The sequence below is a fragment of the Vulpes vulpes genome, chromosome 13 (genome assembly GCF_048418805.1).
Source record: "Vulpes vulpes isolate BD-2025 chromosome 13, VulVul3, whole genome shotgun sequence".
Taxonomy (NCBI): Eukaryota; Metazoa; Chordata; class Mammalia; order Carnivora; family Canidae; genus Vulpes; species Vulpes vulpes.
The window spans coordinates 93,176,217-93,190,243 of NC_132792.1; the positions used below are offsets into that span (position 1 = coordinate 93,176,217).

General features: G+C 40.5%; 1 protein-coding gene and 1 long non-coding RNA gene across 2 annotated transcripts in view; one reads left to right on the plus strand and one right to left on the minus strand.

Annotated features, from left to right (window-relative positions):
• LOC140595221 (uncharacterized) overlaps positions 1-14,027 on the minus strand; it is a 138,798-nt gene that overhangs the window by 124,322 nt on the left and 449 nt on the right. The window lies entirely within an intron of this gene.
• Positions 13,357-14,027, plus strand: part of THOC1 (THO complex subunit 1) — a 55,970-nt gene continuing 55,299 nt past the window's right edge. The window contains exon 1 of the mRNA XM_026006552.2: positions 13,357-13,937. Coding sequence (XP_025862337.1) covers positions 13,884-13,937 — 54 coding nt within the window. The 5' untranslated portion in view covers positions 13,357-13,883. The remainder of the gene's footprint in view (positions 13,938-14,027) is intronic.

The window sequence follows — 14,027 nt, forward strand, 5'->3', positions numbered from 1 at the left end:
CTTGTGTATCTTGGGCATCCATACACATAAGGATCATTTCACAATATATGCATAGATTCTTTTGGAGGCTATTCTGTTCAATTGGCCTATATGACTGTGATAGTACCAATGCCATATTGTTTTGATTGCTATAACTTCATAATATATTTTGAAAATGTGTACTATTATGTGATGCCTTCTTCTATTTTTCTAAAAGACTTTATTTATTTATACATGAGAGACACAGAGAGAGAGAGAGAGAGGCAGAGACACAGGCAGAGGGAGAAGCAGGCTCCACGCAGGGAGCCCGCTGCAAGACCTGATCCTAGGACCCCAGGATCACACCCTGGGCCAAAGGCAGGCACCAAACCGCTGAGCCACCCAGGCATCCCATGTGATACCTTCAATTTTATTCTTGCTCAAGATTGCTTCAGCTACTTGAGGTCTTTTATGGTTCCATATGAATTTTAGGATTTTTTTTCTGCTTCCATGAAAAAGACATTAGAATTTTGATTAGCATTGCATTGAAGCTGTAGGTCACTTTGAGTAGCACATGTATTAATTTTCCAATCCATGAACATGGGATGTCTTTTCATTTATTTGTGTCTTTTTAATTATCATCAATATGTCTTTCATCTTCTGAGTTGTTTACTCAGAAGTATTAATCCTTTTTCTGTTCTAAATGAAATTGTTTTCTTAATTTCTTTTTCAGGTAGTTCAGTGTTACTGCATTGAAATACAACTGATTTTTGTACATTGATTTTTATATCCTGCAACTTTACTAAAATCATTAGTTCTAGCAGCATTTTTGGTAGAGTCTTTGAGTTTTCTCTTTTTTTAAAAAAAGGATTTTATTTATTTATTCATGATAGACATAGAGGGTATGCAGACAGAGACACAGGCAGAGGGAGAAGCAGGCTCCATGCCAGGAGCCCAATGTGGGACTCGATCCCGGGTCCCCAGGATCACGTCCTGGGCCAAAGGCAGGCACTAAACCGCTGAGCCACCCAGGGATCTCCATGGTAGAGTCTTTTGAGTTTTCTATATACAAAGTCATGTCATTTGCAACAGAAACAATCTTACTTACTCCTTTCCAATTTGAGTGGCTCTTATCCCCTTTTTTCTTTCCCAATTGCTCTGGGTAAGACTTCCAGTACTATACTGCATAGGAATGGTGAGAGAAGGCATTGTTAGGAGTGGTCATTGAGAAACAACGATCACTGGTAGATCTGTGAGCTGGGCAGTAATTGCCCTTGGAATATGGATTCTGCTTACCTTTCCCACTCCTAGACACTGCCCCAAGGACACAGCCTTGTGATACTGATGTGATATTGAGACCATCTGCATGGTTTATGTGACTAAAACCAGTTAGGGCCTCTGTATAAACTTTTAAGACTTGACAGGCAGGTGCAGAGATCTATTCCTCTTGCAGCCACCAAAGGTAAACCTCGGGTGTGTGTTGCCTGCTTATTAAACCTGCCACTACCAATCTGAAGTGGCCTGTCTCTTTCTTTGGTTTCTCTCTGCCCTCCATGTATAAAGTCCAGTTTCAAAGTATGCCTGGGAAGTTCCTAAGCAGCTTGTAAACCAACAATTGGTGAGCCAGACAGGAAACCAAAGAAATGGGCCTTGGGAAAGAGGAATTCATGGAGAAAATCCTAAGTTTGCTGTCGACCTCTCTGTAGATGGAGTAGCCTGTACATCAGATGCTTGTGGACTACCATGTGAGTGCAGGGACACTACAAAAATATTTTAATTATTTTAATTAAATGCTTTAATGAGCTAGTTTGAGAAACTGCACACAACTCACTGCAGCAAAGTAGGGAAACGTGGCTGCCATGGTGGGTTGGCCTCTACTACATGCAATTAAGCTGGCCACCATGCCCAACTAGAGGCTGAAGCTTAAGTTAGAAAGTTAGAAGAGCTAAGGTTAGAGAAGGAAGTGCAAGTGTCCACTGGTCTGCTAGCTTTAGGGCTAGCAGACAAAATAGGAGATCAGGGTAATAAGTTGGAGACTATTTTTTTAAGATTTTATTTATTTATTCATGACAGACAGAGAGAGAGAGAGAGAGAGAGAGAGAGAGAGAGAGAAAGGCAGAGACACAGGCAGAGGGAGAAGCAGGCTCCAGGCAGGGAGCCTGATGTGGGACTCAATCCGGGTCTCCAGGATCACACCCTGGGCTGAAGGTGGCGCTAAACCACTGGGCCACAGGGGCTGCCCTGGAGACTATTTTATAAGTGTTTTTGAAAAGCTAGGAAGGCACAAGGCGCTTTGGATAAAGCCTGATTTGGATGCTAAGAGGCAGAATCTCTGCAAAAATTATGAGGAGGAAGATGTGGTGATTGATGGACTCACGCCCAAGCCAACTGACCCCTAGTATAAAGGAAAATTTTAAATAGCAATGACCAAAAAACTCTTAGAAGAAAACTTATATTATTTCTCTGTCCCTTGAGGTCATAAATCTTATGTCTTTGAAATGTAAACCTCAGTAGAGAAGCAAAACACTGCCCAGGGTTAAAAAGAAAAAAAAAGAGACAGAAAAGGTTAAAAAGGTTAAAAGAAAAAAAAGTATTTTAATCCCAAAAGTATACTGGTGGAAAATTACAATTTGGTTTTCTCTCCACTAAAAGGACAAAGTTTTCTGAGATTGTCTGCTCTTAATAAGAAATTGGAAAAAAGGTTTTTATCTTTGATATAATATACCGTAAAAAAACAAAGATTCTGTGTTTTGCCTTTATCAGGTCTTTGACTACTTAAGAAAACGGAGTCTCTCCATTTAAAGAGCTATACTTTATATAACTCTGCAACATTTGAATGCATTAAAGCTCATGGAAGGCATTGTCAAATAAGAAACGATGCTAAAGTTTCTTTCTTATTTGTACGAAATTCCTAAAAATCTGATATGTCCTGGTACAATGTTATCAGTCATAATTTTACAATGTATATCACAGCAATAACCAAAATTCCTTGTCAATTACATTAAAATGAATTTTCATCTTACACATTCTGCTAATGTGTCATCTTTATTTAAATCACAGGACACAAGGAAATACCGTAGGTCATCTGACCCTCTGGCTTAGAGAATAAATAAGTCCTGGTGAAAAAAAATTGTCACTGATTTAAAAAATTATTGTCTTATTCTGTTTTCTCTCAAATGTGCCTATATTGTTGCTGAGGCAACTGCCCCTAATGCAGCTGGATAGCCACATCCAGGCCAGTGAAACCCCTTGCTGACTGCTCAAGGCCCACTGCAGAAGAAGGGGGCATGTGAGATTATAAAAGCCAATCACAAGGGGTAGAGTGTTGCGGGGGGCGGGTGTCATCGAGATGACATAACAGTCAGTTGATCCATGAGCTGGACCTGACAATCAGAGGCTCCTCGCCCTCTCCCCTGTCCATGGAATGTGCATTCTCCTTGGCTTCCCTTCTCCCTGAGGTTGCCCCAAGAGCATAGCCTCATGATAGTGATGTGATGTTAAGACTAACTGGACAGTATATGTGACTGAACCCAGTTAAGGCCTTTATATAAACTTTTAAGATTCAGTGGGCAGGTATGGAGATCTACATTCTTGCTGCCATCCAAGTCAAGCTTCATACGTAAGTTCCCTTGCTTAGTAAACCCACCACCTACCAAACTGGAGTGGCCTGCCTCCTTCTTCAGTCTTTTCCTGCCCTCTGCATGTGGGGTCCATTTTCAGGTTATAACTCGGAAGCTCCTGAGGACCCTGTGAACCAGCATTTTTGTCTTGTTCCTGAGCTTAGAGGAAAAGCTGTCAGTATGAGAGCTGTGGGCTTTCCGTATATGACCTTTATTATGTTGAGGTAAATTCCTTCTATACCTAATTTGTTAAGAGGAATTTCATGGAAATTATCATGAAAGGAATTTAATTTTTTCTGCATCTATTGAAATTATCACATAATTGTTATCATTCTATTAAGGTGGTGCGTTTATTACATTTATTGATTTGCATATGTTTATATCCTTGCATTCCAGGAATAAATCTCACTTACTTGTGGGGTATAATCCTTTTAATGCTATTGAATTTGGCTTGCTAGTATTTTGTGGAGGATTTTTGCATCTGTCTTCATCAAGGATATTGACCTGTAGTTTCCTTTCTTGCAGGTCTTCCTCTGGCTTTGGTATCAAGGTAATGTTGACCTCATTTGGAAGTATTACCTTCTCTTCAATTATTTGGAAGAGTTTAAGGCTTGGCATTAATTCTTTAAATGTTTGATAGAATTCACCAGTAAAACCATCTGGTCGTAGGCTTCTGCTTATTGGGAGGCTTTTGATTTACTAAATTTAATCTCCTTACTAATTACAGGTTTGACCAGGCTTTATTTCTTCATAATTCATTTTTTTAAAGACTTTGTGTATTTATTCATGAGAGACACACACACACAGAGGCAGAGAGACAGGCAGAGGGAGAAGCGGGCCCATGCAGGGAGCCCGACGTGGGACTCGATCCCAGGACTCCAGGATCACGCCCTGGGCGGAAGGTGGCACTAAACCACTGAGCCACCTGGGCTGCCCTTTTCATGATTCATTCTTGGTAAATTGTTTCTAGTATTTTACTCATTTCTTTTTTTTTTTTTTTTTAAGAGGTTTTATTTGTTTTTTTTTTTTTTAATTTTTTTATTTATTTATGATAGTCACAGAGAGAGAGAGAGAGAGAGAGAGGGAGAGAGAGGCAGAGGCACAGGCAGAGGGAGAAGCAGGCTCCATGCACCGGGAGCCCGATGTGGGATTCGACCCCAGGTCTCCAGGATCGCGCCCTGGGCCAAAGGCAGGCGCCAAACCGCTGCGCCACCCAGGGATCCCTTTACTCATTTCTTATAGGTTATCAAGTATGGTGGTATATAATTGTTCATAGTAGTCTCATGATCCTTTTCATTCCTGTGACATCAATTGCAACATCTTCTCTTTCATTAATTTTTGAGTCTGTTTTTTTTTTTTTATCTAGCTAAAGGTTTGTCAACTTTATCTTTTCAAAAAAACCAACTTAGTTTCATTTCTTTTCTATTGTTTTTCTACTCTCTTTTTCACTGAATTTCAGTTATTTTTGTACATAATGAAAGGTAGAGGCCAAGGTTCTTTTTTTCCCCAAGTGAATATTCAATTCTCTAGCACTATCTATTAAAAAGATCCTCCTTTTCCAGAACATGTTGAGTGGCTCAGTTGCTTAACAAGCATTGGACTCTTGGTTTTGGCTCAGGGCATGATCTTAGGGTCATGGAATCAGGCCCCGCATTGGGCTCCATGCTTGGCAGGGATTCTGTTTGAGATTCTCTCCCTCTCCTTCTGTACCTCCCACTCCCTGCTTGCTTGCTCTCACTCTCTCAACTGAATAAATAAAATCTTTAAAAAAGAAAGATTTTCCTTTTCGGGATCCCTGGGTGGCTCAGCAGTTTGGCACCTGCCTTTGGCCCAGGGCGTGATCCTGGAGTCCAGGATCGAGTCCCACGTCAGGCTCCCGGCATGGAGCCTGCTTCTCCCTCCTCCTGTGTTTCTGCCTCTCTCTCTCTCTATCATAAATAAATACATAAATCTTTAAAAAAAAGATTTTTCTTTTCTAAATTGAATTCTATTTATACTTTTATTAAAAATTAAGTGACCTTGGGGCAGCCCGGGTGGCTCAGTGGTTTAGCGCTGCCTTCAGCCCAGGGTCTGATCCTGGAGACCTGGGATCGAGTCCCATGTCGGGCTCCCTGCATGGAGCCTGCTTCTCCTTCTGCCTGTGTCTCTGCCTCTCTCTCTCTCGCTCATGAATAAATAAATAAAATCTTTTTTAAAAAAATCAAGTGACCAACTGTTTAAATCTATTTTTGGACTCTCTTTTGTTCCTTTGGTCTACTTTTTTATCCTTATTATTTTATTGACATTATTACAATAGCTTTATATAAAATCTCCAAATTTGGTAGCATAACTCCTCTTTGCTCTTCTTCAAAATTATCTTAGCTACTTTAAGTCCTTGCAGGTCTTTGTAAATTTTAAAATTTGCTTGCCAATTTCTACAAAATGCTTGCTGGAATTTTTTATTAAGATTTTATTGAATTTATACGTCAATTTGGGAAGAAATGACACCTTTTCAGTATTGAATATTCAAATTCATCAACATCATTAATTTTTTTCACTTATTCAAGTCTTCTTTATCTCAGCAATGTTTTAAAATTCTTTTACATTTTATATTAAATTCATTCCTAGGCATTTGATGTGGTTTATCTTATTAAAATGATATTTATTTTAAACTTTATTTTCCAAAATTTTAGAATTACTACAAACAAAACACAGATCTTATATCCTGTTATCTTGTCAAACTTAAGTACTAATAGTTCATTTTTATATGCTTTTTTATGCCTTTGAATTTCCTACATAAAAAAAATTATGCCATTTGCAAATAGACACCTTTATTTCTTCCTGTTGAATTCTTGTCTTTTGTTGTTTTTGTGTTAATACATTGGCTAGGGCCTTCATTACAATGTTGAATAAAAGTGATGAATGTGGGGACACCTGGGTGGCTCAGTGGTTAAGCGTCTGCCTTTGGCTCAGAGCATAATCCTGGAGCCCCAGAATCAAGTACCACATGGGACTTCCTGCATGGAGCCTGCTTCTCCCTCTGCCTATGTCTCTGCCTCTCTCTCTGGTCTTTCATGAATAAATAAAATCTTAAAAAAAAAAAAAAAGTTTAAGAAAAAGTGATGAATGTGAACATCATTATCTTCCAGATTTTAGGGGCAAAGATTTCAATATTTTACCAGTATTATGTTACCTTAAGATTTTTTAAGATACCTTTCATCAGATTGAAAAATTCCTTTTTATTTCTACTTTGTTGATTTTTTTTTAAAATTATGAATGGATGTTAAGTTTTATCACTTTTCCTGTATCTATAAAGATGCTTATATTTTTTCTCCTTTATTCTGGTAACACGGTGAATTACATATATTTCAAATATTAAACCAAACTTATATTCCTGATATAAACCTTACTTGTTCATGACGTACTCACCTTTTGATGTATTGTTGGATTTTTTTCTTTTGGAATTTTTATACCTAAGTTCATAAGGGACATTAGTCCAAAATTTTATTTTCTTATACTTTTAAGACTGTGAAATCAGAATTATGCTAGGCTTAAAAAACAAGTTGGTAAATGTCTATTCATGGTTTACTCTCTAAAAAACCTTGTGTAAAATTAATATTATTTCTTCTATAATAGAATTTACCAGTGGAGCCATCTAGACCTGGAGTTTGCTCTCTGGAAATTTTTCTTTAAAGATTTTATTTATTTATTCATGATAGACATAGGGAATGAGAGAGAGAGAGAGAGAGAGAGAGAGAGAGAGAGAGAAGCAGAGACACAGGCAGAGGGAGAAACAGGCTCCATGCTGGGAGCCCAACACGGGACTCGATCCTGGGACTCCAGGATCGTGCCCTGAGCCAAAGGCAGGTGCTAAACTGCTGAGCCACCCAGGGATCCCCCTCTGGAAATGTTTTTATTAAACACCCAATTTCTTTAAAATAGTTGTATTCTATGTCCTATTTCTTTGTCAGTTTTGGTAAATTGTGTGTCACAAAAGGTAAGGAAGAACAGGTATCACTTTTCCTCTTCTCTGGAAACTAGAGCATGAATACAAGAGCTGAGTATAGCCAATCAGATACTCCCAGTCATGATCTCAAAACTAGAGGAAGAGGTTTTAGGACTCGAGGTGATACAGAACAGCTGTGGCAGCATGGTGTGGTGATGGGTGTTGAGTGATATGATGGCAAGTGTCCATGGACCACAGAAACCACAGGAGTAGAGCCAAGCCATTGGAGATGGCATTAGCAAGGGCATCATTAAGACCAATGGTATGTCTTGCTTCCATTGAGGCTTGCCCAAACTTTAACCTTTGTTGTATTAGCTTCCTGATACCCTCCCAAAAACTTACTTTACTTACAAACACTAACCACAGTAGGTTTCCCTACTGTTTATAAAAGAGAACTCTAATGATAGCCATATTTTTCAGACACAGAAAAATAATTTCAAAGACTTACTGCTAGCTTGGCCCGGTCATATGCCCACCATTGTTTTGTCTATTACAAGAATGGGGTGAAAGGGGGTGGGAATGGCAAGTGAGGAGTGGAACAGCCCCTGAAATAGCTATTATGACTGAGCAATTGTGACCTTCACTTATAAACATGAATACATAATGAGAAATCACCACTAACATGAAGGAAATCAGATGCTCCAGAGTGGAAGCAAGGTGGCCAATGAAAGCAAATGACTCACCTTTGAAACAATTTATGGAAAAACAGAGAACTTTTAAAACAAACTTTTGTGTGTTCAATGAGATTCCAGGCTATAGTATACCATATAGAGGAGAATGAAAGTCCAGTGAAGTACAGAGTCCTGAACAATCCAGTCCTCTCCATTTCTCCAACCTTACTGTCTAATGCTTTCCATCGTGCTCCCATAATGCCTTCTTTCAGGTCTCAAATATGCTAACAACCTCCTTCCTAACACAAGCCACTGCACACACTGTACCTTCTCCTTGGAATGTTTTCTTGCTTTCCCCTGCCAAATCCCACTCTCTCAAATACAACAACTAATGCCTTTCTATCCCTTAAGTTTTAACTGACATGATTCCCTCAGAGAAGTCTTTTCTAACAATTCTATTTACATACTGCCCAAGAACAGTCTGCCTGAGTCTCACACTCCTTTGATTCTGAGTGACCATGGGGGCTCAGTTACTTCAGCACCATTCAAGTTCTTCACCTGTAACCTGGGACTAATAAAGAGTAAATCTCTTAAGTTTGCTGGGAAGATTAAAGGAGTTCACACATGTAAAGCACTTAGGATTTCATTGTGTGATAAATGCTATGCAGGAATTTATAGCATTGCTTGAGTGCTGTTGTGCTTAAATTCTGTTATATTTTTATTTACTTTTTAAAAAAAATCTGCTCTCCCACATAACAAAAGCTTCCTGAGGGCAATAATTCTTCTGTTTCATACAAAGTGCCAGGTTCATATTTACTGTTGAGAATAAACAAATGAAAATATTTTCCAAAAATGAATGAATAAAACATTATTATATGAATACCCTAGGATACTGTGGTGGCCCTGAAAATGCTCAACTCAGATCTTTTTGCTGTAGGGAGCACAAATGACCAACAGCCCTAGCAGCTAGCCTCTGGATCCACCACAGTGGCATGGAGGCCAAACTTACTGAGAGCTGCTTCTAGTCAATAATTGAGCATGGCAAGGTCCTAGTTCAGGCTCATTCTGGAAAACTGCAAGACTCTTCTGACAAGAAATTTGACTTGACTTGTCCTCATTGGCAAAGTCAGACCTATATTGGAGCTGCACTTCACTCAGAAACTTCCTACCTCACCCCTTTCCCTTCCCTCTTTCCTTCCACAGGTATCAAGTCCATATTGTGGTCCATGGGCTTTTCTGTCTGCTCCTGCTCCCTTCATAATAAACTCTTGCACACTAATCCCATGCTGGTGTCTGCTTCTTGGTAAACCCAAACTTAACAGTCAGAACCTTCAGAACATAACCTGAAGTAAGAATTTGTGGGCAAATCATTTAGGTGCTGCCAGGAGAAGCTTAAGTAAGGGAAGGAGAGAGAGTATTAGGACAGGAGAGAGGAACAAGCCAAGCAATGGCACAATTTCAGGCAAATTCTCTACCTAACTCTGTAGGGAAGCTGTACTTATCAGGGCAAGAAGTCATCTATTCATCCATTTCTGTGACTTCTATTCTCACCTCATCTGTGTGGTTCAACCAAGCTTACCACATAGGATTTTACAATGTACACTAGATAATATTTACTGTACTTAGAACTTAATAAAATATAATACTAGATATATAATCCAGTAATATTGTACTTGTGCCTGGTAGGTAGTAAGACAATGTGTATCAAATGACTAGCACAATATTAACAATATAAAATGCTTGAAAACTGCCACCACCTTATAAAAATACAGTAGCCACACATACTTTTCATATAATTCCCCTTTTGCCACAAAAATTAAGTTCCAAATACATACAATGTGCCATCTGTCTTCTATTTTTATTCTTTGAAGTTTTACTCCACTCCAAATGCAGGAGTCTCATTTTGTTTGCTCAACTTTTCCTCTCAAAAAGTTTCCTTAGGCCTAGACTACAGGATAAAGACCAGAACAAAAAAAGCTAAGCTGTCTGCTTGGTCCTCTTCTGTCATCAAGCCAATGGTAACGTGAATCCCAGTGAAAGGACACCAAAGAAAAGAATAGTGATGTGAAAACTTAGAACTTACCTAAACCACCAAGCCTAGAATTCTCATTGGAGGGTATTTGCTAAGAGAGGTAGTCCCTGGTCCACTTTACCTCGCCAGGAAAAACACGTGTTCAAAAACTATAAGTGAAGTTGTTATGTGCCATTGGATGTCTGCCTTTTGAGTGTTATTACATACTTTTTGAAGACCCCTAATGTTTTGTCATAACAATGTGATCCTCACCCTTATCTGACTGTAAGGCAATAATTTATGGGACTATAAATAATGGTCCCATAATAATGGTCTATGGTTTGATAATGATTCAGAATTAAGACTTGAGAAAAATACAGGCTCTGGGATTAAAGCTAGGCCCAAATCCCAAATTAGCTTTCTCTAGCCAAGTGAGCTAGGACAGATGAACTTATTTCCTCACTGTTATATAACTATGTGCAATACTGTTGTAAGGAATAGAAATACAAGAAAGTGTCATAAGGAGGTACTCAGTAAAACTTGAGCATTATTCATGACAATATAACAGTGTAATGAGCACAAAATTTGGAATCAAAACTCTTGGTCTTATTTTGCTGGTTGCCTCTATCACGAACCCTCTCTTTGAGTTTGTTTCCTCATGGATGGAATAATTGTAGGATAATTGTATTGTAGGTAATATTACACACCTCAAAATATCATATAGAGGACCAAATGAGATACCTCATGTTGAGTGCATTTGGAATTATAAAGCATTAATTAACATGATCTAAATGCTAAAATATTTTTACTATAGTGATTTTTGGTGCACACCTTTCAAAAACTGCATTCTCTACTTCTTGGCCTTAGTGAATATAATCTTCAGTTCTCAAGATCATGCCAATGCTTTTGATGTTTTTGCCCTTTTTAAGTTATCTAGTGGCAGACTGCTGCCTTTTTAAAAAAACGGTTTTCTTTTCAAGTTTTCATTGTGGTACAACATGCATAAAATTTAGTATTTTAATTATTTTTAAGCATATAATTCAGTGGCATTAAGCACATTTACATTGTTGTGCAATCATTATGACTATCCATCTCTAGAACTTTGTCATCCCAAGCTAAAATCCGCACTCATCAAACATAACTCCCCATTGTCACCTGACGATTACCTTTTTTTCCCTACTCTTTTATCTGATGTTGCTTTGCTAATTAGCAGGAAAACAGTTCATTTTTCTCCTTCACCCCAAAATATACTGCCAGTAATAACTTGCTATAAAAGCCATTTTTCAAAAAATATTTTATTTATTTGACAAAGTGGGAGAGAGAACATAAGCAGGGGGAATGGCAGGCTCCAGGACTCTGGGATCATGACCTGAGTCAAAGGCAGACAGTTAACCATACTGAACCACCCAGGTGCTCCCATAAAAGCCATTTTTAAACCTGTAACATTTTTTGGCCTCAAACATTAATACAATCTAGTTCCAGCTTAACTCTTCAGCTCTATTTCTGTGCAGAACCCAATGTTATAGTCAAAATAAATGGCTATCTTTGTGCCTTCTCCCTTCCACTCTTCTGCTCATACCATTCCTTCCATTGGGAAGGTTTCTCCTATTCACTCTTTGCCAGGTCCAGTTTTCAAGGACCAGCTCATAGTCTATCTTCTCCACAAAGGCTCCTTGACCACCAAATATGGTACTGATTCTCTCTTTTGGTCGCTTATGGTAGCTATGATCTAAATTGCTCATGATAGAAATTGTAAACTGTAATTATTATTTTTTTAAGATTTTATTTATTTATTCATGAGAGACATAGATAGAGGGAGAGGCAGGCTCCATCCAAGGAGCCAAACGTGGGACTCGATCCTGGGACTCCAGGATCACACCCTGGGCAGAAGGCAGGTGCTAAACTGCTGAGCCACCCAGGGATTCCCCACTGAAATTATTTATGTCAACTAGAGATCCCAAAAAAGAATTATGCTGTGTTATTCTGCTCATTCGATAATTTGTTCAAATATTTATTATTCATTTAACAAATACTGTCCACAATATACAAAATGCCTAATGGATGTTTGCAGAATTAAAAAAGAGAATTCTAAGTCACTGGGCTTTGGTGAATGAGTCAAGAAACCTTACGCTGGATTCTTATAAAAAAAAAAAAAAAAGAAAAACTATTACTTTTTTATTTACTCATGAGAGACACACAGACAGAGAGGCGGAGACATGGCAGAGGGAGAAGCAGGCTCCCCGTGGGGAGCCCAACGTGGGACTCGATCCCGGAGCCCTGAGCCACTCAGGGGTCCCCAGAAAAATTATTTACTTCTTAGGTCTTAGCTGTGCTCCAGTTAATAATCATCTGTAATATAATAATAATCTTATTACATCAGCTACCTATTAAATCAGTTAATACCAAGTTTGGGTTTTGTTTTGTTTTGTTTTCAGCCGATTTGGAATTTAAATCCTACACTCAAACTTGAATGATTCAGTTGATTCCTAAACAAGATTGTAATGCTTCAGGTAGCCACCACTGTCTGACAATTCCAACTTAAGGGCAAAACTATGCAAAGTTATCTTTTGGTTAAGCTTCCTGTGTTCTTATTAGATGCCAATGAAGGGAGAAGGTATACATGGGAGGGAACAGGACTGAGTGTTCAGGTCGGTGCTGCTTTCCCCGCAGCATGATTCCAACCGAGAAAGTGAGTGCCGCTTGGCGTCTCCCTGGCCACGCCTCTCCAGTGAGGCGACAAGGGAGGAAACTGCTGAGGAGAAAGCATTTTTGGAACGGGTGCCACCCGTTTGCAAATGAGCGCCGAGAACTGCAAATTCTCGGCAGAGGGCCTCTATATGCAGAAAAGTCAACGGATACTAAGATACTGACTGACAAGGAGGGGCAGCCCGGGTGGCTCAGCGGTTTAGCGCCGCCGTCAGCCCAGGGCGTGATCCTGGAGTCGCAGGATCGAGTCCCAGGTCGGGCTCCCTTCGTGGAGCCTGCTTCTCCCTCTGCCTGTGTCTCTCATGAATAAACAAATAAGATCTTAAAAAAAAAAAAAATACTGACAATGATACTCCTAGTCCCATAGAAGCCACATTTGCTTTCATTATTTCATTTGTGCTTTTCCACAGTCCTGTAAAACGGGCATTATTTCTGCTTCACGGAAGAGGGAACTGCTCCTAAGCTACAGGGTCCGTGGACTAACTACTCAGCCAGGCAGCAGAGCAGCTGAGAGCATTCCCTCGGCGAGAATGACTGCCGTCCGGGGCTCACAGGCACTGCCCCCACTTCACCCGCCGGGGGCACCCCCGGATGACCCACCTGCCCTGGACTCCCAGGCCGAGGTGACCTTCCCGCACGACTCAGTAAGCCTGACTCGCCGCCATTCGCCCAGCTTCCCCAAAGCCGGAAAACCACCGCAGGTGCGCGCGCTGGCCTAGTCCCCGCCAGGCAGCACCACGCCGACAGGGCAAGGACGCCCATATGCCGTCACCCCGAGGGCGCTCCACGAATCCGGACCGAGCACGCTGGGGCTGACTCAGCCCCGCCAACGGCCGGCCGAACTGTCACCAGCGAGGCTCCCGGCAGCCAGCGGGCCTAGCCCTCGGCTCACAGGCCGCTCTAGCCGCGCTCGGACACCGCAATCTCGGTGCTCCCGCCTGACGTCATCGGCGGGCGCCGCAGCGCGGTGGCGGGCACGCGCAGCCGAGAAGATGTCTCCGACGCCGCCGCTCTTCAGTTTGCCCGAAGCGCGGACGCGGTTCACGGTTAGTGGGCTGTGGGAGGGTGCGGCTCTAACCTGGCTCTATCTTTTTCCTCCTCTCCCAGAAAATACTCGAATTTTGCCCTGGAGTAAG